The following is a 27,218-nucleotide window of genomic DNA, read 5'->3' as shown; positions in this document are numbered from 1 at the left end:
TGTGGTCTCATATATAGAGAGCACACAAGAGATCCTGATGTCAAAGTACATGTAATGTAATCAATAAAACAGAGGTGTGTACAAACCACTACATACTGTGGCACCTATTTTGTACTTATCTTAAATTAAAATCAATAATCCTGCTAATGCCAGCTGAATGTCCTGGGTAAGAAAGTCCCTCCCTCTCCTCAATCCATATCTTGGCTTCAGTGTTTTATTACCTAAGTAAACTCATGTATCAATGCCCAGTCTTGGGTTGTTATCAGGACTTCAATAATGTGGGCTAATTTATCTGCATCAAGGTTTAATGGAAACATTGGTGCTATCAGTATCTTAATTTTAAGTTAAGATAAATTATACATGTTTATGAAACCAGTATAGGGTAAGTCATCAAGTAAGGTTTCTACTATGGTGACAATCCATTATTCTTAACATTCTGTTTTTAAGTTAGGTAGTAATCATTTGACAATATGTCCAAAGATGATAATACTAAAAAATAAAATAATTACTTCTATTTAAAAGAATAACAATTGTTAATTGATATACATTTGTAATTGATATCTGTAGTTGTGAGCTGCCTATATATTTTGTGACATCAGGTCTACATTTAATCTGTCTGTTGATTTGTCTCTTCCATACTAGAGATGTTTAGCAATAGAACCCTTCAATATATTACTTTGTTGGGTAATATTTAAGACAGATACAAAATTATGAGGTACTGGAATAGAAGTTAAAATAATGAAACCAGCATGTTTTATTGCTATCAAATTTTGAGAACATTTATGTAAAGGTAAATGAAGAGAAGTCTCCGATAAGACCTTTACTTTTATTTACATTGGCTATATCTGTGTAGTAGTATCCTATGACAGACAGTGGAGTAGAATTACTGATAATCTGGGGGCATAGGCAGGGATCAAAGTAAAACTTTAATTCAAATGAAATTTTAACTATCAAGTGGAGGATGCAAGTTTTTAACTTTAGGTTGTTCCTGTGTGTACTGCAAAAAAGAACATGGTGATTCATTTAAATGTAACATATACAGCGTATACTGCAGTGATAATTACCGCATATATTATTGTTCGATTGTAAAAAAAAAACTTAAAGGTTTGGCTCTTGTCTATTTGACAGGTTTTGGAGGAAAAACAAGTTTTTTTGACTTCTGAAATTGCTAATATGCCAAGAGTCATCTGAAAGCCCTTTACGTTTTACTCTTTTATCTCATCACCATTGCAGACTTATACATTTATAACAGTGTAAGCTGTGTAGACAACAGATCGTGTCCTCAGGAGGTCAGATGTCAACTATCACTGGACACACAATGATGAATTTATTACTGACTAGATGACCTATGGGCAAAAATTACTGACATTTCATGACCATGACCAATGTAAGAGATGAAAAACTAACATGTAGCATGTACTATCTTCCTTTAGATATTGCCTCATACAAACACCTTAAATGGTTTAGCCTTGAGCTGAAGTTTTGTACTTTATGACAGGTGTATTTATCCTGGTTAATTGCTGCTGTCAGTTATTATTTTTTAGTGTGGCTGTCAATAAAAAGCTCAATCACAATGTGTAAGCATAAACATCAGATGTTCATCAATTTACCAAAGAGGTAATTAATAAGTTAAATGTGACATTACAAGACGTTTAAGATAAGAATCATCAAGAAGATTCCGATCAACACTTATGAGTTAGATCAGACAATGACATTATACCCATGCATGGTAAATATTATTAAAGTCTGTTTACAATAGAATTGCCAGCTGTATTTTTACAAGCATTCTTTTGTTTGCATATATATATATATATATATCAGCAAGTATTTGGTTGCATGTCAGCAACTTGTTCCATCATGTATACATTGTACATAAACCAGTCTAGTTATACACATGACCATTATGGTGCATGTGCAGTACAGACATATAGCTGGCATATATAGGAATGCTGTATTTACCAAGTGTGCAGTGCATGTACATTGTACATAGGTACTAGTGTATTTGTTAGTCTGTTTAATAGAAATACGCTAGACACAATAGAACAGGTGGGATTCCCCATTAGCATCAGTGATGTGTATACACAAGTTTGTCTTGTTTAATTACATACTCTATCATCAGTTAAAAAGAACTGGGTTTTTTGTACCTATAGATATATAGCTAGAGGGCATGTAGATACCGATTAACATTCAATTCAACCATCATTAGCTGTCATTCTCTCCATTTATATCTTGTTAACCATGATAATAATTACATATAAATAAATTTAGGAAAGCATGTAAAAAAAAAAATGATTTCATATTATTGTACAACTGGCTTTTAAATATGAAAGCAAAATTATGTACTACAAAATGTGACCACTCGTTGTACAGTATGTTTTAGTTTGTACAATTATAAGTCAGCTTCTTTTAACCTTTCAGAGCCTTTTTATTCATCAGAGCCCAAAGACCTTAAAAGGTTAATTATTCTGTCATATTTTCAGATATATATGAAATAAAAAAAAACACCTGGAGATTTGGAATGATTATCTGACAATGAGATCAAATATTTTTGTTTTGTTTTGTTAAACAGACTTTGAGAGGTATTTATTAACAATAAATTATCATGTCGTTTTATCAAGCTTCCTAGCTATATAGTGATCTTCATACTTACAATTGCCAAAAACTGTATTTTTTCCCCATCATGGCTATAGCATTGATAAATTATTGATAAATTGTTTCTGAAAAGAAAACCAGACCTTACAGGACTCGATGAAGATGAAATAAACAAAATACAATAAACAACAGTTTTCTGAATGTAAAATTTCAGGGCTAGAAAGGGATTTAAATTTTTGACTTAAGATTGTTTTTTATATATATATACTATCGCTCTAACTGACTGAGCTACCTGCAGGTCAACGAAAGTGTCCTGGTTCAACTGTACTACAGTTATATCCAAATCGAAACTAAGGATAGGTTACTTTCTGTACATGTATGAACAACCACAGTGCAGTGGTAGGGATGCTGAAACTGATGTACTTTTTATAAAATGTTTTGATGGATAGTATTATTTATTTAATATTTATTGATTTCTGATATCTGTATTGATTTTGAAATAATGAAGAAAATTCACCCCGATCCTTACCCAACAAACCTTTTGCAATTGATAAAAAAACAGCTATTGATGGGTTTTCAACCTTATCAGTTGTTTGCATTTATTATATGAATTAAATCAGCATAGATCACCAATTTCAAAACTTGATATTAAATCAACATACATAGAATATGGATGTGCTATTCGTTTTACAATATTAACAAAAATTGATTGTGCACATTATGATACGTACGCGTGTCCCCGGATATTTTACTGGTTTTCAGCAGCAAGTGCAGGAAGGAAGTGACTCATGAACATATATATATATATGACCACAATATTTGGGTGAGGTTTGATGAGAGACCAACTCACTCAGAGGACATAAATGTACACCTATATTTGGTCTCTTTGATCTGACCGCAACTATCCAGGTGAAATGGTCACTGTCCCTGATGAGTTACAATTGCAAGTTCTGAAGCTATAAGGTTATCTACTCTTCTCTGCCAGATGTACCATGTGTTACAAAAAAAAGCAAATAGCAAGGTGTACATATATCACCCTTTCCACCAAAAACATGACATGATCACAGGTGTGATCAATGGTGCCTTCTTAAATCTATAGTTTGTACTATAGGTCAACATGAATTATTTGTGTGAATATATATAATTAGAATCTTCAAAGAATGGCTTTGAACATGCTATACAATTCATTCACTCGAGCTTTTACTGACCAAATATGATGGTAATCTGGTTTGTGATAGAAAGGTGCTTCTTGGCTCAGATGGTAGGCTAATTTCAAATCATATTTCTTTTCATCTCCTTTTATCAATCCATCTATCATTTAACAATATTTTTTATCAGTTTTTTTCAGAAAGTACAGGACAGATCTTACTCAAATTTTATACACAGGTTTGAATTCCCTTTGGGTTCTGTTGTTCAATACCACTTTTGTTTGCAAATATGAAGAATAGTAATATATGGTAGCCTGCAGGAGAACATCTTGGATTTCAGAGATCTTACGCATATTTTGTACACAGAATCCGCTAGTTTCTGCTACTGTAACAAATCACAAATATTGAATTTTTTGTTTCACAAATGAGTCCCCCATAGAATAGAATTCGAGCCTGTAAATAATTGATAGAAATTGGTCTGTTGGATAACTTGTTACAACTTACCCTTCAAAAGGAGATGATAATTGTTTTTTTTTGTTCATTTCTGAATATTTAAGGTACAGATCTTAAGTACAATCGGAATTGGGCGACAGACATAGCCTATATTGTACAAGCCCTGGCCTTAAGATTGGCAAGTTAAAGGTGAACACAGAATTCTATTTAGGCCATGGCCAGTGAATGAAGTTTCTTCTAATTTCATGTAAATTTACTATATATATACATAATAGAAAGAAATGATCTTTTGACAAAGTTATAGGTTGGCGCGTTCCTAATTAAGCCTAACATAGAGCTTCATCTCTGACTGGTTCATTATCTTCTCTTTAAGTACAGGGTAATAAATGTGGTTTTAGTACTTAATTGCCGATTATCCTAGAACTTTTTTTTAAACATAATGCTTTATATAGACACAGAGTTATTTTTGTCTCCATATTGGCCATGGAATTGAACTGACGCAGCAGTTAAACTTGTAATGACTGAATTTAACCACGCTTAATTAGTACACTGTACAGTGGCCGACCTTTTAAGCGTATTGTACCCCAAAATTATCAAAAGATTGTAATGAAAAAGTAGTTGTTAAAGTTGCTAAGATAGATGGATGGGCATCATATAAACCCATTACATCAGAAAAACATACAGTACTTTTAGTCCAAAAATGTAACAGAAATGGGATGACAAAATGCCAGAGTAAATATATTGTATAAAAGAAGGTATGAAAATCTTCTTCAGGACTATCACTGGACACTGGTCCACTTGGCCAGGCCAGTAACTGTTTGTATTCATGAGAGTTCATTTCATAGGGAACAAGCCCTCCAGGGCCCGAACATTTACTTACATGACCCATTCAGAAAGCAAAAAGAAATTGTTTAAAAAAGGAATGGTATATATACTGTATATATATTCTACTCACATTTTGCTAAAGATCACCTATATTTTGAAAAAAAAATCAAAATGTTAGAAAGGATATCATACTTTCCATCCGTACTGTTTTGGGCGAATATAGTAGCCTAGCTTCCAAATCGTCCTGTGTGAGTGTGTTCACAGTCAACCATAAAAGCGTGTGCATGCTTTTCCACGTATACATCGGGGTACCCCTTTCAAAAGCTATGCTAGGTTAAGTAATAAGGCGTTGCTCAAATTGTTGAGGAAATCAATTTGATGAATATTCTTTGCATGTTTTTCTTTTAATACATGGCACAAAGACAAACCAGACTACGGTTAAATGACGATGAAATGTATAGGGGCATCGGAATGCTGCAAGCTAGCATGTCTCAATGCCAGGTTGCAGCAGACCTTGGGGTGTCTCAAAGTGTGGTGGCAAGAATGTGGAATCGTTTCCAAACTAACGGAAACCCTTCCAGACGTCATGCTGGAGGTCGTTCTAGGGCTACAACGCAGCGCCAAAACCTATTTTTGCTCACACAGGCACGACATCACAGGTTCCAGACTGCCACAGCTTTACGAAATGACCTCCTAAATGCTTCTGGTACCTGGGTAGCCACGTGCACTCCGACAGTTAGGAACCGTCCTAGCTTCATGATGCTGGTTTAAGGTCACGTAGATCAGCAATACGAGTTCCCTTAACTGCCCGCCATGTTAGGGACCAATTAGATTGGGCCCAAGCTCACAGCACCTGGACTCTTCAGGAATGGTACCGGTTCTTTTTACTGACGAGTCCAGATTCTGTCTCGACTTCACCGACAGGCGCGTTAGAGTATGGAGACAACCTGGGGAGAGGTTCCAGGTAGGTGACGTTGTGGATCATGACCCCTTTGTCCTCAGCTGTGCAGGGCAACTTTTGAGACTGATCGGATAAACAAGATGGCCGACAGGCAGCCATCTTGGATTTTGATAGTGAAAGTTTGTTATCGCTATTTCTCAGGAAGTACTAAAGGGGTCTTTCTCAAATTTTATATGTAGGTTCCCCTTGATCCCTCGTTGTGCATGTTATATTTTGAGACTGATCATAAAAACAAAATGGATTAAAAGAAGAACTAAACAGATCTTTCTCATATTGCAATGATAGATTCTATTTCTTTCACATTAAATACTGTACTAGTAAATATGTGAAATGACAAACTCACTTTGAAGGTTGGCTTTCATACACATCAGTATTAAGTTTAGATCAAAAGTTACCTCAAGGTGCATTTACAGTTAACATGACTCGATCAAACAGATTAGAGGAAAGAAGAGAAAAGATCGAACTGACAAAGAACTAATGAAGATGGTACAAAGGTGGGCGCCAAGATCCCTCTGGGATATCTTGTTTATTGATAGATTACGTGCTAACAAACGCTTTTCGATCATCATATATCTACGTTGTTTGGGTATAAACTCCTGAAGTGTCACTTTATACTCATCAGTATTAAGTTTAGATCAAAAGTTACCTCAAGGTGCATTTACTGTTAACATGACTCGATCAAACAGATAAGAGGAAAGAAGAGAAAAGATCGAACTGACAAAGAACTAATGTAGATGGTACAAAGGTGGGCGCGAAGTTCCTTCTGGGATCTCTTGTTTAGTGAATACCTCGTTGTTAACAATTACAGGGTAACCCTTTTCCTGTGGCTCATTTTCCGACTGTAATTATGATTTTTGGAATTTTTGCATGCTGATGAATTAAAAGAACAGTCAAATTTTCAAAAATAATCTCGGTATAAACCAAATAAAATATTTATTTTCACATATGCCCAAAAATTAAAGTGATCTTTAGCAAAATGTGAGTTGTATATATCGATACATCAAGGAAGGGTGTATCTATAGTTTAGCCTTGAGACGTGTATGGCCTATTGCATGGTCTTGGATCGAGTAATTAGTGGATAACCCTACTGTATTTTGAAATTTGTGGTAGTATATAGCAAGATTATACCGTCGCAAATTACTGGTGACACGGAGCGGAGCCAGTAAAACGGATCTTTGCAACAGTTGATCAAAGTTCTCAGTTCAGAAAAATGATAATCCTATGTATATGTATTTGTATTACATACATGCTGGAACAGTATTTTTTTTATCTCGCATATATACTGGAGTCTATATACCTACCTTTTATAGTAGAAAGTACAGAGTTCAGGAATAAAGTATGTCTTTGTTTTGAGTATGAGCTGGGGGCCTGTAAATGTTAGAGATTGATCACATGGTAGATCATCTAATGATCTATCATCAACTACAATGGAAAGCCATCCTCATCAGCCACGTCAACCATCCATGCCATGGTATGCAATTATAATAAAACCCTTTCAATGGAATTAATTTGGAGATTATATCACAATTGCAGCTCCCTATTGTTTGCTTTAGGCCTATATATAGTGACAGACAGAAGCCGTGATGGAATGACTGCTGGCCTGCTAGGTGCCATCATGGACATTTATAGGCAGTGCTATTTTCATTATCTTATTCATTAAGCATTTGGTTTCAAGACTTTTTTATGATCTGTTGGTATTTATCTGTATACGTATGGTATCATATGCTTCCATGTACATCGTACAAATTCTCTCTTTTGTATCCTTCAACAATTTAATGATCAAAATTAAATTTACGATCAAATTTTGCCAGAATGTTTAATTTCAGTGATGTCTTGGATTCATTTCTTTCCTGTTGGACTTGATATTATGACCACATGACCACTTTTCGAAATTATGGAACTCAACATTCACTCCTGAAAAATTCCTACGAAAAGCACTAGTTTCCTGCTTATAATATATGTTCTAGTACCCATTAACAATATAAACCTACAGAACTGATTTATGTGTGTCTTGCAGTACTATTGATGTATTGTTTGCTTATTGAAGTATCAATGTGGCCTTCTTCAACTTGTCTGTTTTGAGCTCACCTGGCACAAAGTGCCTGTTGAGCTTATTGTATGGTGTGTTGTCTGTCTTCCATCGTCCTGGTCCATGATCATAAGTCAACGTTTTCTTTGAATATAATTTCTTCTTAAGAACTCGAGGACCTAGCTATAAGGCAATGATATTTGGCCAGTAAGTACCTGGGACAGAGTGCCATAAACTTTCCTCAAATAAATGACCTTGATCTACTTTCAAGGTCACAGGGGTCAAATATGGTGTTTTTTTTAAACAACATCTTCTGAATAACAAAGAGGCCAGCTAGAGCAATGATATTTGGCCAGTGTGTACCTTGAAAGGAGTGCTATAGTGTTTCCTCAAATAAATGACTGACGTACTTTCAAGGTCATAGGGCCAGGGTCAAATATGTAAAAACCTTTGAGCAACTTCTTCTAAAAAACTAAGACAAATATGGTGATGATACTTTGCCAGGACTGAGTGCTACAAATTTTCCTCAAATAAATGACCTTGGCATTCTTCCCATTACACAAGATCACTGCAGGCATCAGATCTATAAAAGACATTTAAAACAACCTCCTCTGATCAATAACCAGGAGGCCTAGGACAATGATATTTGGACAGTATGTATCTATCATGGAGTACTACTAGTGCTGGAAGGTTTCTCCAAATACATGACCTTGACTTACTTCCATGGTCAGAGGGGTCAAATATGTAAAAACCTTTTTAACAACTTCAGCATTATCAGGACTCGTGCTGGGATAGAGAAGTATGAAGTTTGTCATCCGTACATCAACAATTTCTTCAAGCAACTTCTTCTTCTTAACCACTGATTGGAATTTAACTAAATTTGACTGGAAGCATCCCTAGGTGGTTGGGTTTCAAAAGTGTACAAATGGAGGGGCTGACCCCCCCAGGGAGTGGAGGGGAAAGGCCATAAAGGGGCAATTCGGTTATATATAAGCGACTTTTTCTCTGGAAATAAAGAGACAGATGCAACAATATTTGGTTGGAAGCATCCCCAGGTTGTGGTGATTCAAAGTTGTAAAAATGATGGGGGTTGACACCCCAGGGAGCTGAGGGGCATGGCCAAAAAAGGTCATTTGGTAATGTGCCAGGCGATGGATATCAACTATATTTTGTTGTAAGCATTCCTAGGTTGTGGGGATTAACAAGTGTTTTGCAAATGGACGGGCTGACAATACAACCCCTCAAAGATATGAATGCACATGTTCTTCCAGGATGGCCCTGGGGTCTTGCCCCACCCTTGGAGACTTAGTTCCTGGGTCATAACTTTGAAACGGTTGAGATACCCACCTCAAAACTAATATACAATTGCTGGGCATAAATTAAAGAGACAAATACAATCATGATATTAGAGTTGACCCTGGGGTCTGGCCACAACCCTAGGGACCTAGTTTCTGAGTCACAACTTGGAAACAGTTGAGATCCCCACCCCATAATCATGCATACAAATGCTGGGCATGAATAATCTAATACAGATATGCTACAAGGATTGGCCTTGGGTTCTGCCCCTTCCTCCGGGATATTATTTGGAGAATATTATGCAATGATTGCTTAGATACCTGGTGAACAATAAGGCCCTCTGGGCCCCTTGTTGACACATGCGTTAGTAACGCAGGTGTCTAGGAGATCTAGTATACTGTAATGTCTGCTTAACGTAGAAATGTGCTTTTGATGGTCACTCCACCTGGTGTCTGAATTTTGAATTCATGAAAAATAAATATGCATACATGTATGCTTTCACCACGCAATGTAGCATTACTTTTCATTCATAAATAATAGTGACATCATTTTGGGTAGTTATTGTGTTATGTGTGAAATCAGACTAAAAACTGACAGTGTTGTCGGTCGACAGCCTGGTACTGTACATGTTTACTCCTCACGGAAAGGCCCGGATATTGAGCTATTTCGGTCGTAGCTATTTTTATCACCCGCTTTCCCAAAAGATAAAACTGACCACACTGGATGTTGGCTCCAGGTTGGGTCATGTAAAATTTTGTTGGGAGATATATATTTTTTCAGTAGCAACTTGATTTTCATGTTGTCATTTGACTTAATAAATTTATATAGCCCCTTTAAAGCATCAATCAAACATGTGTCTGGAGAACATTTACTTTCAGTACTTCGATTTGGTCAAAGATACAATATTGTCTTGAATCATTGACCAGAGGGGTTGAATGATATATAATTACATATACCACAAGGACCTTGTCAGAGGGGTTGTGATATGTATGTACCCCACCAGGACCTGGTCAGAGGGGTTGTGTGATATATAAGTAGGTACTCCAGCAGGACCTGGTCAGAGGGGTTGTGTGATATATAATTAGGTACCCAAGCAGGACCTGGTCAGAGGGGTTGAGTGATATATAATTAGGTACCCAAGCAGGACCTGGTCAGAGGGGTTGTGGGATATATAATTAGGTACCCCAGCAGGACCTGGTCAGAGGGGGTTGTGGGATATATAATTAGGTACCCCACCAGGACCTGGTCAGAGGGGGTTGTGTGATATTTAATTAGGTACCCAAGCAGGACCTGGTCAGAGGGGTTGTGGGATATATAATTAGGTACCCCAGCAGGACCTGGTCAGAGGGGGTTGTGTGATATATAATTAGGAACCCCACCAGGACCTGGTCAGAGGGGTTGGGTGATATATAATTAGGTACCCCAGCAGGACCTGGTCAGAGGCGTTGTGTGAGATATAATTAGGTCCCCCACCAGGACCTGGTCAGAGGGGGTTGTGTGATATTTAATTAGGTACCCAAGCAGGACCTGGTCAGAGGGGTTGTGGGATATATAATAAGGTACCCCAGCAGGACCTGGTCAGAGGGGTTGTGTCATATATAATTAGGTTCCCCACCCCTGACCTGGTCAGAGGGGTTGTGTGATATATAATAAGGTACCCCACCAGGACCTGGTCAGAGGGGTTGTGTGATATATAAGTAGGTACCCCAGCAGGACCTGGTCAGAGGGGTTGGGTGATATATAATTAGGTACCCCAGCAGGACCTGGTCAGAGGGGGTTGTGTGATATATAATTAGGCACCCAAGCAGGACCTGGTCAGAGGGGTTGTGTGGTATATAATTAGGTACCCAAGCAGGACCTGGTCAGAGGGGTTGAGTGATATATAATTAGGTACCCAAGCAGGACCTGGGCAGAGGGGTTGTGTGATATATAATTAGGTACCCCATCAGGTCCTGGTCAGAGGGGTTGTGTGATATATAAGTAGGTACTCCAGCAGGACCTTGTCAGAGGGGTTGTGTGATATATAATTAGGTACCCCAGCAGGACCTGGTCAGAGGCGTTGTGTGAGATATAATTAGGTCCCCCACCAGGACCTGGTCAGAGGGGGTTGTGTGATATTTAATTAGGTACCCAAGCAGGACCTGGTCAGAGGGGTTGTGGGATATATAATTAGGTACCCCAGCAGGACCTGGTCAGAGGCGTTGTGTGAGATATAATTAGGTCCCCCACCAGGACCTGGTCAGAGGGGGTTGTGTGATATTTAATTAGGTACCCAAGCAGGACCTGGTCAGAGGGGTTGTGGGATATATAATTAGGTACCCCAGCAGGACCTGGTCAGAGGGGGTTGTGTGATATATAATTAGGCACCCAAGCAGGACCTGGTCAGAGGGGTTGTGTGGTATATAATTAGGTACCCAAGCAGGACCTGGTCAGAGGGGTTGTGTCATATATAATTAGGTACCCCACCCCTGACCTGGTCAGAGGGGTTGTGTGATATATAATAAGGTACCCCACCAGGACCTGGTCAGAGGGGTTATGTGATATATAATTAGGTACCCCACCCCGGACCTGGTTAGAGGGGTCATGATATGTACATATACGTACCCCACCAGGACCTGGTCATGATCAGAGGGGTTGTGATATGTACGTACCCCAACAGGACATGGTCAGAGGGGTTTTGTTATTTGTACAGTATGTACATGTACAGGACCTGGTCAGAGGGGTTGTGTGATATGTATGTACATTTACAATACCCCATGCCACCAGGACCTAGTCAGAGGAGTTGTGTGATATGTAATTACATGTACAGTACCCCACCAGGACCTAGTCAGAGGGGTTGTGTGATATGTATGTACATGTACCGTCCCCCACCAGGACCTAGTCAGAGGGGTTGTGGGATATGTATGTACATGTACAGCACCCCACCAGGACCTAGTCAGAGGGGGTGTGTGATATGTATGTACATGTACAGTACGCCACAAGGACCTAGTCAGAGGGGTTGTGTGATATGTATGGACATGTACAGTACCCCACAAGGACCTAGTCAGAGGGGTTGTGTGATATGTATCTACATGTACAGTACCCCACCAGGCCCTAGTCAGAGGGGTTGTGTGATATGTATCTACATGTACAGTACCCCACCAGGCCCTAGTCAGAGGGGTTGTGTGATATGTATGTACATGTACAGTATACCCCACCAGGACCTAGTCAGAGGGGGTGTGATATGTACAGTACCTGACCTGGTCAGAGGAGTTGTGACATGAATGCATTACAGTACTGTTGCATATATATTTTGAGCAAGTTGCTGTTGATTGGTCTTCCGAGGTCAGAAAATATTTACATCATTCTGAAAGCAAATAATACAATCTTTGTATCTTTAACATCTACATGAGCATATGAATTTGTGTGAAATAAAATAAAATCCAAGAAGGGGAATTCAGCTTATGCTCAAGGTTTGTCAATGCAACGTATTTTCAATCAGAAGTTGCAAAAGTTTGTTTGAAAAAAACCACTGGATGAAATTATTATCTGTACTTGAAATAATCTATTATAAGACCCAATTATGTATCGGTATATGTAGAATTTTATATATTTAATACATGTATATATACATGTACATTGTTTGTGACATAAATTTTATTATTTGTTACTAATGTACACTTTTTCCATATTATACAGGTGCATATAAGAAGGATGCAACAATATCAGAGACACACAGGCAGACAGATATTGAGGAACAATATGAGGTGACATCAGCAACATTTTACCATGATCGTGCGAAAAGGGAAACAACTCTACATAAGGTTTGTTAATACTGCTTACCAATAATGTCATATTTTCATTTCTTGAAATTAAACAGTGTTTAAGTGTTTTGAGTTAGGATGGTTTTTGTTTTTTAATTTGAATAAATATTCTTCTAATCTTCTTCACTGACTTTGAATAGAAGGTTTTTCCTAAAGAAATTTGTAAAGTAAAGGGGTGCAAACATTTAGTTTTTCTTTTTAAAAGTGACTAAAATATATACGGTATAGTAGTTGTTGTATTTATACTAATGCAAACATCACACATGGAGTTTATAATTAAAATAGTTTCATGCATTAATGTAGATTAAATTGTTAACTTATAAGGGTTTTATATCTTAGCTTTAATCAATGAGAGATATTATGTGTGGTTATCACGGTAATGCCCTGATCGGTATTAGCAGCCTTAGGGTGTTTACCATCAGATCTGTTCCTATTTGTGTTACACGACAAAGGTTTCAAACCATTTCCTGGCCATACATGTACATCACCTGTAACTTTGTGTAAATGTTATGGGATGTTAACCCTGGTCCTATGTCTGTATCAGTGAGGGTTGCTACAGGGCTTGTGATACAATGATATAAACACTGATTGATTTAAAAAGAAGCTGGCTAGGTGTGCACGCTGCTTCAGAGATGTTTGATTTTTTTACAGTAGATCAATACAAATGATGACAATTATCCTGTTAGGGGAAGGTGTCCATTGGCTGTAGGCGGTTGACATCGGACGTAGCTTTCATGATTCCATTGGTTGCTTGATCAATAAAAGTACCACATACAATGTAAATATAACCCAGGTGTATGAAAAATGAACTAGACACCCCTCTACGTATGCAAGGCACATGCGACCCATATATATATATATATATATATGGGGCAAAGAAGTAATTCCAACAGTGTGGACATATATATATAAAACCTGTGTGGATGCACTTGGTGACCTTTACTATTAAAATGACATGACAATCAGATGACAGCATTATTTTATGATGTCACAATCAAAAGCCAATCAACTGTTTATGAATTTAAAATCTGGAAATAAAATATTATATAAAAGGAGTGAAGTACCCACAAACACATGTGCATGTTAAACAGTTATAGCGGAACTGGTCTGGGTGACATTTACCATTGACCAAGATCTTTGGTTGGTATAGCGGTAATAGAGAGTTTGTCAGTGACATCATTTGGGACACGCACAGACATGCTGGCAAATCCTTATATCCCCTTAATGACTAGGATGAATTCAACAATATACTTGGACATTTAATATATAAATAAAAATCTGAAATGCAATTTCTAAAATTCAATACAGGCAAATATATTTTGAAAGACGCAACTTTGAAGGTTTTTGGTTGGTTATAGCAGTTACAGAGAAGTATGGTTTTCTAGAGCTTGAGTATGTCCTATTTTTAGGGCTAGTGGTAGTTATATAATGTTAAACATTGCGATTTAACCAATCTGTTACAGTAGCCCATGGTTAGTTATATACAGTAGTGACACCAAAATTAAATTTAATGGAAAACAAAGTGAAATTATGTTTGTGATTAATCAATTACCAGTACCAAATATTATTATCAGCCTCAGGAAATACGAAACCCTTTAGGGTCATACCATCCCGTATACCCTGCCAAAAATCTGTGTAACAAATTTATTACCCCTTTGAGTCTTTTATAATAAAACTAAGAAAAATAACAAAAACGTTTTGCCATTTTGTAATCAGGGAAGCAGACGATGAATGCGAGTCGTCTCCCGTTGCCCAGCTGCAAGATACAAAGACACGTGACCCGTATACCCCTTGTAAAATCACGTGATTCCACCGTATTACTGCTGAGTATCGAATCACGTGACATGACGGTATACCCCCTGAGATTTACGAATGTGGTTTGGTACACTGTAGTTTTTAACCAATCAGATTCCTAGATTTTTCTCAAAGGGGTAATAATACACATGATGGGTTGCTCTTCAATAGGCAACCGCTTTGCTTCACAATGGCATTGTTCTTATGGACACTCGTTGTCACACAATAACGGAACAATTACTTTGATATAATACTTTTGTGGATTATTTTTAATAATATTCTTGAATTTCAAAGTCTGTTTGATTAATACAGTACAGGACATTTAAAATAGTGTAACGCTATTATCAACATTTGATTTATATTTTGAGAAAGAGTTAACTTTTACGTTTTACCTTCCCTCAATAACACCCTGAGAACACTGTATATATCTGCTGTGGATTACATGGTAAAGTAATATAGTAATGTTCACTGATACCAAGACCAACTGTCTGCTGGTATCAGGTATGGGTTGTAGAGCTGGTGATGGAAGCAGATCAGTGGTGGCAGCCAGTGTGGGAGGAGATTCATTGATTTTGCCGTTTTGCTGACGCTTGGATAGTTTGCTACAAGGTGCATGTTAGGCTACCTGTATGGTGACAGTTTCATTATTGTGTGTTATTGTTCTAGTATGTAAGTTTAACACATTGGCTACATTTTTAAACAGTTTATATTGATTCTGTACATGTGTAGAAATTGCTGAACTAAAATGTTTTTGATAATACAGTTGTCAATCACAATCTGAATATTATGGCCTCATGGCCTTCTTTAAGGGTAAAAGTCAACACTGAATCTAAGTAACGCCCATCTTGCTTTTTCCAAAGAGGAGGAAATGATGCACAAATATTGGGCGTCACAATGAATCGTTGAACTTATGACATCATAATACTGTGACAACAGAATTACAAGACATCAATTCAGAGCAATTACCAGATAAGTCTCCCAATAGCACACTACGATTTTTAGAGAGGACATAACTAGCAATAGGAAGATATGTGATATTTTATATATATAAGATTCCTCAACACATTTGAACATAAGCAAAAAATCTTTGCCTGGATATAAAAAAACACATGTAAGAAAGTAATTAGCTAAAGATCACACAATCTAATTATCTCCTTAATATGTAGCCACTATACACTCTAAATTAGCTGAGGGATTTTCTTATCTCTTTCTCTCACACAACTTAAACCAAGCAAATCAAAAACCTAGACAACTAAGTGTAGATTTAATTGCTTAATCTCATAAAAGACTTTTTTTCTGACTATAATCAAATCTGGGTTGAAAATTACAGGATTTCATTGGAGTTGATAGGTAGATTAACAGAGCTGTAGCTTCCTTGTTATTTAGACTTTGGATCTGTAGATGAATATCAAAAAGAGCAAGCAAGCTTTGTCTAGAACATAAAAAGACATCACCCAGAACAACTAAGCATTGTCCAGATCCTAAAAAACAACTGCCATGCTTTGTCAAGAACCTACAATCATTACCATTATAAATGAAGGCGTGGACAGAACCTACAAATGTTCCTTAACATATATAATCAAGCCTTGGCCAAGAATCTACAAATATTACTAATATATAGACCAGACCCCGTATTCATGAAACCGTACTCGTGCTCAAGTATGGATTTTGTGCTCAAGCCTTATTTCTTGTTCTGATTAGAAGTTAATATACACTTCTTATTTTGTCAACGATTTTTTATTTTCTATTAAGGAGACTTAAAGCCAAATACTGTTTTCAATGTTTACATTTGATTTTTTGACCGTTTGACATGATTTAAGTGTGTTAAAAGAAAGTTAGTTTGAGCACAGAATCCATGCTTGAGCATGAGAACAGTTTCATGAATACGGGCCCAGACCTTGGTAGAACCATCAAACATGATACCAGCTAGGGCCTGTATACATGTATGAAATCGTTCTCATGCTCAAGCATGGATTTTGTGCTCAACCCTAATTCATTGTTCCAGTTATAACTTAATAATAAAATCTCATTTTGCCAATAATTTGAAGAAAAAAATGAAGAGGCTTAAAGCTGAGTGCTGTTTTCAATGTTTACATCTGACTTTTTGCTGTTTGACATGATTTAAGTGAGTTGCAAGAAAGCTGGTCTGAGCACAGAATCCATGCTCGAGTATAAGAATGGTTTCATGATTACAGGCCAAGTCCTTGTCTATAAACCTACAAATATTACCAGGATACACAAAGCCTTAGTGAGAACCATCAGACACCACCACAACATAACCAAGGCCTTGTCTATAAACCTACAAATATTACTAGGATACACAAAGCCTTGGTGAGAACCATCAGACAACACCACAACATAACCAAGGCCTTGTCTATAAGCCTACAAATATTACCAGGATACACAAAGCCTTGGTGAGAACCATCAGACACCACCACAACGTAACCAAGGCCTTGTCTATAAACCTACAAATATTACTAGGATACACAAAGCCTTGGCGAGAACCATCAGACAACACCACAACATAACAAAGGCCTTGTCTATAAGCCTACAAATATTACCAGGTTAAACAAAGCCTTGGTGAGAACCATCAGACACAACCACAACATAACCAAGGCCTTGTCTATAAGCCTACAAATATTACCAGGATACACAAAGCCTTAGTGAGAACCATCAGACACCACCACACCATAACCAAGGCCTTGTCTATAAACCTACAAATATTACTAGGATACACAAAGCCTTAGTGAGAACCATCAGACCCCACCACAACATAACCAAGGCCTTGTCTAGAACCTAAAAATATAACCAGGATAATCAAAGCCTTGGTGAGAACCATCAGACACCACCACACCACCACAACATAACCAAGGCCTTGTCCATAAACCTACAAATATTACCATGATACACAAAGCCTTGGTGAGAACCATCAGACGCCACCACAACATAACCAAGGCCTTGTCTATAAGCCTCCAAATATTACCAGGATCCACAAAGCCTTGGTGAGAACCATCAGACAACACCACGACATAACCAAGGCCTTGTCTATAAGCCTACAAATATTACCAGGATAAACAAACCCTTGGTGAGAACCATCAGACACCACCACAACATTACCAAGGCCTTGTCTATAAACCTACAAATATTACTAGGATACACAAAGCCTTAGTGAGAACCATCAGACCCCACCACAACATAACCAAGGCCTTGTCTATAAGCCTACAAATATTACCAGGTTAAACAAAGCCTTGGTGAGAACCATCAGACACAACCACAACATAACCAAGGCCTTGTCTATAACCCTACAAATATTACCAGGATACACAAAGCCTTTGTGAGAACCATCAGACACCACCACAACATTACCAAGGCCTTGTCTATAAACCTACAAATATTACCAGGAAACACAAAGCCTTGGTGAGAACCATCAGACGCCACCACAACATAACCAAGGCCTTGTCTAGAACCTACAAATATTACCAGGATACACAAAGCCTTTGTGAGAACCATCAGACACCACCACAACATTACCAAGGCCTTGTCTATAAACCTACAAATATTACTAGGATACACAAAGCCTTGGTGAGAACCATCAGACACCACCACAACCTAACCAAGGCCTTGTCTATAAACCTACAAATATTACCAGAATAAACAAAGCCTTGGTGAGAACCATCAGACACAGCCACAACATAACCAAGGTCTTGTCTATAAACCTAAAATATTACCAAAATAAACAAAGCCTTGGTGAGAACCATCAGACACCACCACAACATTACCAAGGCCTTGTCTATAAACCTACAAATATTACCAGGATACACAAAGCCTTGGTGAGAACCATCAGACACCACCACAACATAACCAAGGCCTTGTCTAATGCTAAAAAATAGTACCAGGATACACAAAGCCTTGGTGAGAACCATCAGACACCACCACAACATAACCAAGGCCTTGTCTAGAACCTAAAAATATAACCAGGATAAACAAAGCCTTGGTGAGAACCATCGGACACCACCACAACATAACCAAGGCCTTGTCTAGAACCTACAAATATTACCAGGATAAACAAAGCCTTGGTGAGAACCATCAGACAACACCACAATATAACCAAGGCCTTGTCTAGAACCTAAAAATATAACCAGGATAAACAAAGCCTTGGTGAGAACCATCGGACACCACCACAACATAACCAAGGCCTTGTCTATAAACCCACAAATATTACCAGGATAAACAAAGCCTTGGTGAGAACCATCAGACAACACCACAATATAACCAAGGCCTTGTCTAGAACCTAAAAATATTACCAGGATACACAAAGCCTTGGTGAGAACCATCAGACACCACCACAACATAACCAAGGCCTTGTCTATAAACCTACAAATATAACCAGGATACACAAAGCCTTGGTGAGAACCATCAGACAACACCACAATATAACCAAGGCCTTGTCTAGAACCTAAAAATATAACCAGGATAATCAAAGCCTTGGTGAGAACCATCAGACACCACCACAACTTAACCAAGGCCTTGTCTAGAACCTTAAACTAATGTTACCAAGACAATTCAAGCATGGGTCTGATCCTTCAAACACCACACATTACAACCAATATTTTCAGGATAATCCAGAACCTGTCTAGAACCTACAGCATGAACAACATACACATATCCAGTAAGATCACCTTGTCCAAATTCACAAATAAATGTCAAATGCAACGAGTACTCTAATTATATAAATGGTCAAACATATTAGAGTCCAATATTTAAACTACTAAACAAGGGAGGACGTGTCAAATCCTATTTACCATGGTAATAATTATGTTGCTCTAGAACGACATTAGGGACTTTTTTTGTACATGCTTTAGCATTAAAAATCAATGTTATTTTCAGTGTGGAGGATATAAAAAACAACAAGATATTCAGGTGAAAAAAGGTAAACACTACTGCCATGATTGGGTAAATATTACTGGGATCCTGGGTTGTAGCACCCTGGAGCTGACACGAGATAAGGGAGATTCTCGTGGAGATGTGATGACACACAGATTTAGAGGTCTATCCTCACACCCTGTGGAGATTACAGGCAGGGGATCAGTCAGTGGTAGTATACAGGTCTCCAAGACTGGTGGCAGACACGTGGACTGGTAAACTTATCACTCTTCTCCTTTCTAGTCTGACTACAACAGTAGCTTTCAGGTTTCTATGCAGCAGGATTTTGGCTGTTAGGAAATTTAGCAGTTGATGACATGAAGTACATACATCAATATCCTTGTGGTAGCTATAGGGAAACATGATTCTTTGTTTCCCTGAGATAAATTATGTTTTATGAAGGTGAAACATGTTTAGTCAATCAAGGAGAAACAAAAAATCATGTTTCCCTACCACAAGGGCAATAGTAATAGATATTTTATTATACAGAAACAGGATAATAATTGAACAATACAGATGATCAAGCTTATGCATGTGCTACTGTTGTCTACTTAACATTCACACAGAACTCAGGTCCGATGCCTGGTGCCTGTCTTATCTAGATCTTGATACCGAATGAAGAAAATATGACTTTCGGAACTGGAGCATCTGAGAGAAACACAAGGTTTCATTTCCCAGTTAAAGTCCAATCAATCAAATCAAATCAGATACTATGTTATATTGATGAGGTGGTAGTTATAATAGCCTCATTATTTAGGACAGTTGTGTTTGTGAAACCTCTGTATATCTTTGTCAATAACAAGTATTCCAGATTAATACTATGAGTGGGAAACTGCAAACTTTTTACACTGGTTTTACTGTAAAACAAGAAATTTCTTTCTCAATCTAAATGTGGTGGTTTAAATTGCCCTGGACAGGTGGGTGAATTATTAAAGCAAATTTGTTTTAAAGGCCAGAGACAAGATGTATGTGAGCAAGCATATAGCAAAGTTTTCAACATATTTGTTCATAGATTAAACAAGGCATCACAGATGATACAAGTACCCTTACACTTCAGAGTCATATACAAATAACCCCTTACACTTCAGAGTTGCATACAAATACCCTTACACTTCAGAGTCGCAGACAAATACCTTTACACTTCAGAGTCATATACAAATACCCTTACACTTCAGAGTCACATACAAACACCCTTACACTTCAGAGTCACATACAACTACCCTTACACTTCAGAGTCACATACAAATACCTTTACACTTCAAAGTCATATAAAAATACCCTTACACTTCAGAGTCACATACAAATACCCTTACACTTCAGAGTCACATACAAATACCTTTACACTTCAAAGTCACATACAAATACCCTTACACTTCAGAGTCGCATACAAATACCTTTACACTTCAGAGTCATATACAAATACCCTTACACTTCAGAGTCACATACAAATACCTTTACACTTCAAAGTCACATACAAACACCCTTACACTTCAGAGTCGCATACAAATTCCTTTACACTTCAGAGTCATATACAAATAACCCCTTACACTTCAGAGTCGCATACAAATACCTTTACACTTCAGAGTCACATACAAATACCCTTACACTTCAAAGTCATAAGTAATGCAAAATTTTTGACTTCAGATGGTCGAAACACAAACTTGTAAAAGAGGTGATGTTAACGAACATGTATGAAATTTTGTGACGATCGGAAAAGAAATGAAGTCTGTAAAGCTATTTCTTTCTACCTCTTTTTAAAATTTAAGTGACCTTGTTGTTGACCGCAGCAAGTCAAACATGAACTCATACATGAGGTTTGTGAACATGTATGTAAAGTTTCATGACAATCAGATAAGAAATGAAGTTAGTAGAGCGGGGACATCATTTGGAATGTGAATATACGAATATACAGGCAGATCCCTATTCACCCTCGACGACTAGGATGAATTCAACAATCTTAATTGGGCATTTTATATTAAGGAAATAAAAAATTGAAAATGTGATTGCTTAAATTCAATACAGGGCAAATATATTTTGAAAGATGCAAGTATGAAGGTTTACACTAATAAGATGTTAAACAGAAATCATGGTTTATTTTCAGGAATGTTATACATTCAGGTCATTGAAGCCCTGATAATTGATGTGCCACTGGATTTACATTAGTAGCCATAGAATTGATATACATTGTATAGTAGGTGCACTGACCAAAAACAGGATAGCAGCCACTTAGGGGTAGCTGAGTGTTGAAGTGTCATGATCATTGTTACCTCAACCTTTGACCATCACTACTAAGGGGCCTTGACCAAGGGGATGTTCACTCTTGGTGATGATTATGATATTAAAATTGACCCCCATGGTAAAATAATTTCAATGTTCATGAGTTTAGTAAGACCTGAACGTTGTTGCAGGGCCTTTTTTTTTAAGAGGGTGGGGGTTATATTTTAAAATTGTATCAAAATTTTGTTTGTGAGTTTGTTTTTCCACTCCAAGCTATTCAGAATCACTTACCCCTACTACATTATACATGTATAAACTTTTTACAGTTATTTTGCAAAGAGAGTAGATTGCAAATTCAATTCAGAATTGTTAAGTGAATGCTATTGGTGATTTAATTATTTAATCTTGACTTTTGTATTTTGACAGAATGAAATCTTCCATCTTAAATAATAGCACCAGTAAAAGTAAGATCTCTTTCACATACATTTGTCTAGTAAGGGCTTTTCACCAATGGTTAAAAAGACCTATTGTATTTGTTATGTTTTTAGGTCACCTGACCATAGGTCGTGGTGACCTATTGCCATCCATCTCCATATATTGTGAATACGATAACTTGAGTAAAAGTGAATGGATTTTGATACATTTTGCTAAGCTTCTTTATATCAATAAGATCTCGTACAAGTTCAAAAATGGTCCCGATAAGACAGTAACTGGCAGAGTTATGGGACTTTGAAATTCTATTTGAGACTATGGGACTTTAGCTTGTGAGGTCAAAAATCCAATATGGCCAACCTCTTCTCATAACACGTTGCCTTTCATTATACTATTTTGTCTTTTCAAAGGAGTACTTTAAAAATCACACCTTTAAAAATGTTCAAAGTGCAAATGCATGAGATTCTAACATACTACAATCTTAGCAGGTCATGGAACCATTTGCAGGTTGACCTACACAAATGCAGGTGACTTGGTAGGTATGACCTTTTGATGTGGGCAGTAGAATTACTTATTGTATTTCTTCAAATGCCTGTGCTTGTAAACAAGCGTAAGTTAAAACAACCAGAAACCCCCATATGCTTACAATAGATCAACAGCCTTTTCTTGATCAGTGCATACAACATTTAACATACAACAGATTCAAGGATGTGCTGCACTTAGTTATTTGGTAGCTAACACGACCCACCACTTTAAGGACCACAGCAATGTAGGTATATTGATGGGTGTAAGGTATTATTAATGCAAACTTAGCATGACTATTAAGTCACTGTAATATATCTACATTTAAATCATTAGTATATATTTACACGGAAATTTCTCTGATTCCCAGTACCCAGTGCATCATGGCATGACATCACTTGTAAAACTATTAATGCATTACTGAGAAACACTTCAGAAAAATTTAAGTTTTATTTATTCCTGAATCCCGTTTTTCTGGAAGTGGCCTTTAGGATAGAGATATCTTATATTTCCTGTGATAAATATGTAAACCTCATCTGTAAACATACTTTTGAAAATAGCGGGCTGTTAAGTACAAAAGGTCAATATTCTTGGCATTTTGCTCAATATGAATTTACCGAAATTATGTGAAGTAATGTTTTGCCATGATCACAGCTACTGTAGCAGGCCTTAGTATAGTTTCTGATACTGCCAGTCCTTAGTACAGTTTCTGTTAACTTTGTCCTAAATACAGTTTCTATTACCTCTTGTTCTTAGTACAGTTTCTGTTAGCCCAGTTTTTATTAAAGTTTCTGTAGCCCTCAGTCCTAAGTACAGTTTCTGTTCACCCAGACCTTAGGTAAGTTTCTCTAACCCTCAGTATAGATACTTATACTGCCTGCCCTTAGAAGTTTACGTAACTGCCAGTCCTTAGCACAGTTTTTGATACTGCCATTCCTTATATAAGTACAGGTTCCTTAACTACCAGTTCTTATATAGCATACAAATGTAGTTTCCATATATACCGCCAGTCCTTAGCACAGTTCCTGTTAGCTTGAGTTCTTTGTAAAGTTTTCATTACCTACAGTTCTATGTAGAGTTTCTGTTTTCTTCGGTTTAAGTACAGTTTTTAGCTCAGCTGCCCTTCGCGTAGCGTCCGGCGTCTGTCCGGCGTCCGGCAACTTTCCTTTAAACGACTTCGTCTGAAGAACCAGAAGGCATAGAGTCATGATATTTGGCTGGTAGCTTCCTTATATGGAGCCCGACAAAGTTTGCGAAAAAAACAGAATTTGACCTACTTTCAAGGTCACAGAGGTCAAATATGTAAAAACCTTCAAACAACTTCCGAAATACCGAAAGGTTTAGAGACATGACAATTGGTAGGTAGCTTCCATGGAATAAGCCGAACAAAGTTTGCGAATAAAAATGGCCTTGACCTACTTTCAAGGTCACAGGGGTGAAATATGTCAAATGCTTCAAACGCCTTCTTCTGAAGAACTGAACGGTATAGAATCTTTATATTTGATTGATGGCTTCCTGGGATAGAGCCCGACAAAGTTTCAGGATGAAAGTGACCTTGACCTTCTTTCAAGGTCACAGGGGTCAAATGTGTCAAACACTTCAAACGACTTCTGCTGAAGAACTGAAAGTTATAGAATCTTTATATTTGGTAGGTGGCTTCCTGGGATCAAGCCCGACAAAGTTTAAAAACGAAAATGACCTTGACTTACTTTCAAGGTCACAGGAGTCAGATATGTCTTATTCTTAAAACGACTTCTTCTGAAGAACTGAAAGTTATAGAACCTAAATATTTGGCTGGTGACTTCCTGGGAAAGAGCCGAACAAAGTTTGAGAATGAAAATGACCTTGACCTACTTTCAAGGTCACAGGAGTCGGATATGTCTAATGCTTAAAACGACTTCATTATGAAGAACTGAAAGTTATAGAACCTAAATATTTGGCTGGTGACTTCCTGGGAAAGAGCCCAACAAAGTTTGAGAATAAAAATGACCTTGACCTACTTTTAAGGTCACATGAGGCAGATATGTCAAACACTTCAAACAAATTCTTCTGAAGAACTGGAAGGTGTAGAACCTTAATATTTGGCTTGAAGCTTCCTAGGAAAGAGCCCAACAAAGTTTGAGAATGAAAATGACTTTGACCTACTTTCAAGGTCACAGGAGTCAGATATGTCTAACGCTTAGAACAACTTCTCCTGAAGAACTGGAAGGTATAGAACCTTAATATTTGGCTGGTTATTTCCTGGGAAAGAGCCAAGCAAAGTTTGCGAATGAAAATGACCTTGACTTACTTTCAAGGTCACAGCGTTCAAATATGTCAAACGGTTCAAACTACTTCTGATGAAGAATTAAAAGGCATAAATTTATAATATTTGGCTGGTGACTTCCTGGGATAGAGCTCACCAAAGTTTGCGAATGAAAATGACCTCAACGTACTTTAGAGGTCACAGAGGTCAACAGCATTTTAAAGGATTTGTTCTTAAGAACTAAAAGAAATGGATTCGTTAGATTTGGCTGGTAGCTTTTTGGAATAGAGCTAACCAATTTGAGAAGGGAAATGTCATTGACCTACTTACAAGGTCACAGGAAAAAATATGTCAAGCAACTTCTGAATGAGAATCAAAAAGCATAGAATCTTATAATAATATTTTGCTGGTAGTTTCAACAGATGGAGCCTACAAAGTTTGCGATGGAAATATTTTTAGTGCAATATAATATTTAATGAGAACATTTTGCTATGACTGCTTAAATATTCAGGCCCTCTTGGGCTTCTTGTTGTTATTAGCTCACCTGCCCGAAGGGCTAGTGAGCTTATTCCATGGCCAGGCGTCCGTCGTCCGTCGTCGTCGTCAACTTTTCCTTTTAACGACTTCTTCTGAAGAATAGACAGGCCTAGAGTCATGATATTTTGGTGATAGCTTCGTTGGTAGGAGCCTGACAAAGTTTGAGAATGAAAATGTCAAATATGTCAAAAACTTCAAACGACTTCTTCTGAAGAACTAAATGGTATTAAATCTTCATATTTGGCTGGTGGCTTCCTGGGATAGAGCCCAACAAAGTTTGAGATTGAAAATGACTTTGACCTTCTTTCAAGGTCACAGGGGTCAAATATGTCAAACGCTTCAAACGACTTCTTCTGAAGAACTAAATGGTATTAAATCTTCATATTTGGCTGATGGCTTCCTGGGATAGAGCCCAACAAAGTTTGAGATTGAAAATGACTGACCTTCTTTCAAGGTCACAGGGGTCAAATATGTCAAACGCTTAAAACGACTTCTGAAGAACTAAAAGGTATAGAATCTTCATATTTGGCTGGTGGCTTCCTGGGATGGAGCCCAACAAAGTTTGAAAATGAAAATGACCTTGACGTACTTTCAAGGTCACAGGGGTCAAATGTCGTAAAATCTTCAAACCACTTCTACTCAATAACCAAAAGGCCCAGGGTACTGAAATCGGGCCTGTAGCATGCTGCGATGAAGGACTACCAAGTTTGTTCAAATGAATGACCTTGACCCACTTTCAACCTAATGTCCTTGTTCGACATTCAAAGTCACAGGCATCATATGTTTAAATCATTTTATATGTTCTAATGAAACAAACACTGATATTCTGCCTGTAGCTGTATTTTAGTCCACTTTTAAGATTACAAATGTGAGATTAATACCAGGTGAGCGATGCAGGCCCATTGGGCCTCTTGTTTACCTATATTTTCTGTTTATTTTTAAATTACCAATCCTTTTAGTACAGCGTTTTTATAGTCATTAGTTCAGTTTTTGTAGCCCTTAGTCCTAAGTTCCTTTCTGCATCTGTTGACCCTAAGCACAGTTTCTGTTGCCCTCATGATCAGTCCTAAGTACAGTTTCTGATACTGCCGGTCCTTAGTTTGGTTTCTGATACTGCCAGTCCTAAGTACAATTTCTGTAGCTGCCAGTCTGAAGTACAGTTTCTGTAGCCCTCAGTACTAGTTCTAATTCAGTTTCTGATACTGCTAGTCCTAAGTTCAGTTTCTGATACTGCCAGTCCTAAGTACAGTTACTGATACTGCCAGTCCTAAGTACAGTTTCTGTAACCTTCAGTCCTTAGTTCTGTGTCTGCAGCTGTCAGTCCTAAGTGTAGTTTCTGTTGCCCCCTTGATCAGTTCTAAGTACGTATACAGTTTCTGTAACCTTCAGTCCTTAGTACAGTTTCTGTAACCTTCAGTCCTTAGTACAGTTTCTGTAACCT

The 27,218-nt window shown here is 37.5% G+C and overlaps 1 protein-coding gene across 2 annotated transcripts in view; it reads left to right on the top strand.

Moving 5' to 3' along the window:
- LOC110466295 (disintegrin and metalloproteinase domain-containing protein 12-like) overlaps window positions 1–27,218 on the top strand; it is a 74,248-nt gene that overhangs the window by 1,277 nt on the left and 45,753 nt on the right. For both annotated transcript variants that reach the window (XM_021522703.1, XM_021522702.1), the window contains exon 2: window positions 12,983–13,107. In XM_021522703.1, the coding sequence (XP_021378378.1) occupies window positions 12,983–13,107 (125 nt within the window). The remainder of the gene's footprint in view (window positions 1–12,982; window positions 13,108–27,218) is intronic.

The sequence above is a fragment of the Mizuhopecten yessoensis genome, unplaced genomic scaffold, assembly GCF_002113885.1.
Source record: "Mizuhopecten yessoensis strain PY_sf001 unplaced genomic scaffold, ASM211388v2 scaffold11129, whole genome shotgun sequence".
In the NCBI taxonomy this organism is placed as follows: Eukaryota; Metazoa; Mollusca; class Bivalvia; order Pectinida; family Pectinidae; genus Mizuhopecten; species Mizuhopecten yessoensis.
The sequence above is the reverse complement of the archived record's forward strand: the minus strand, read 5'-3'. Positions and strand labels throughout refer to the sequence as shown.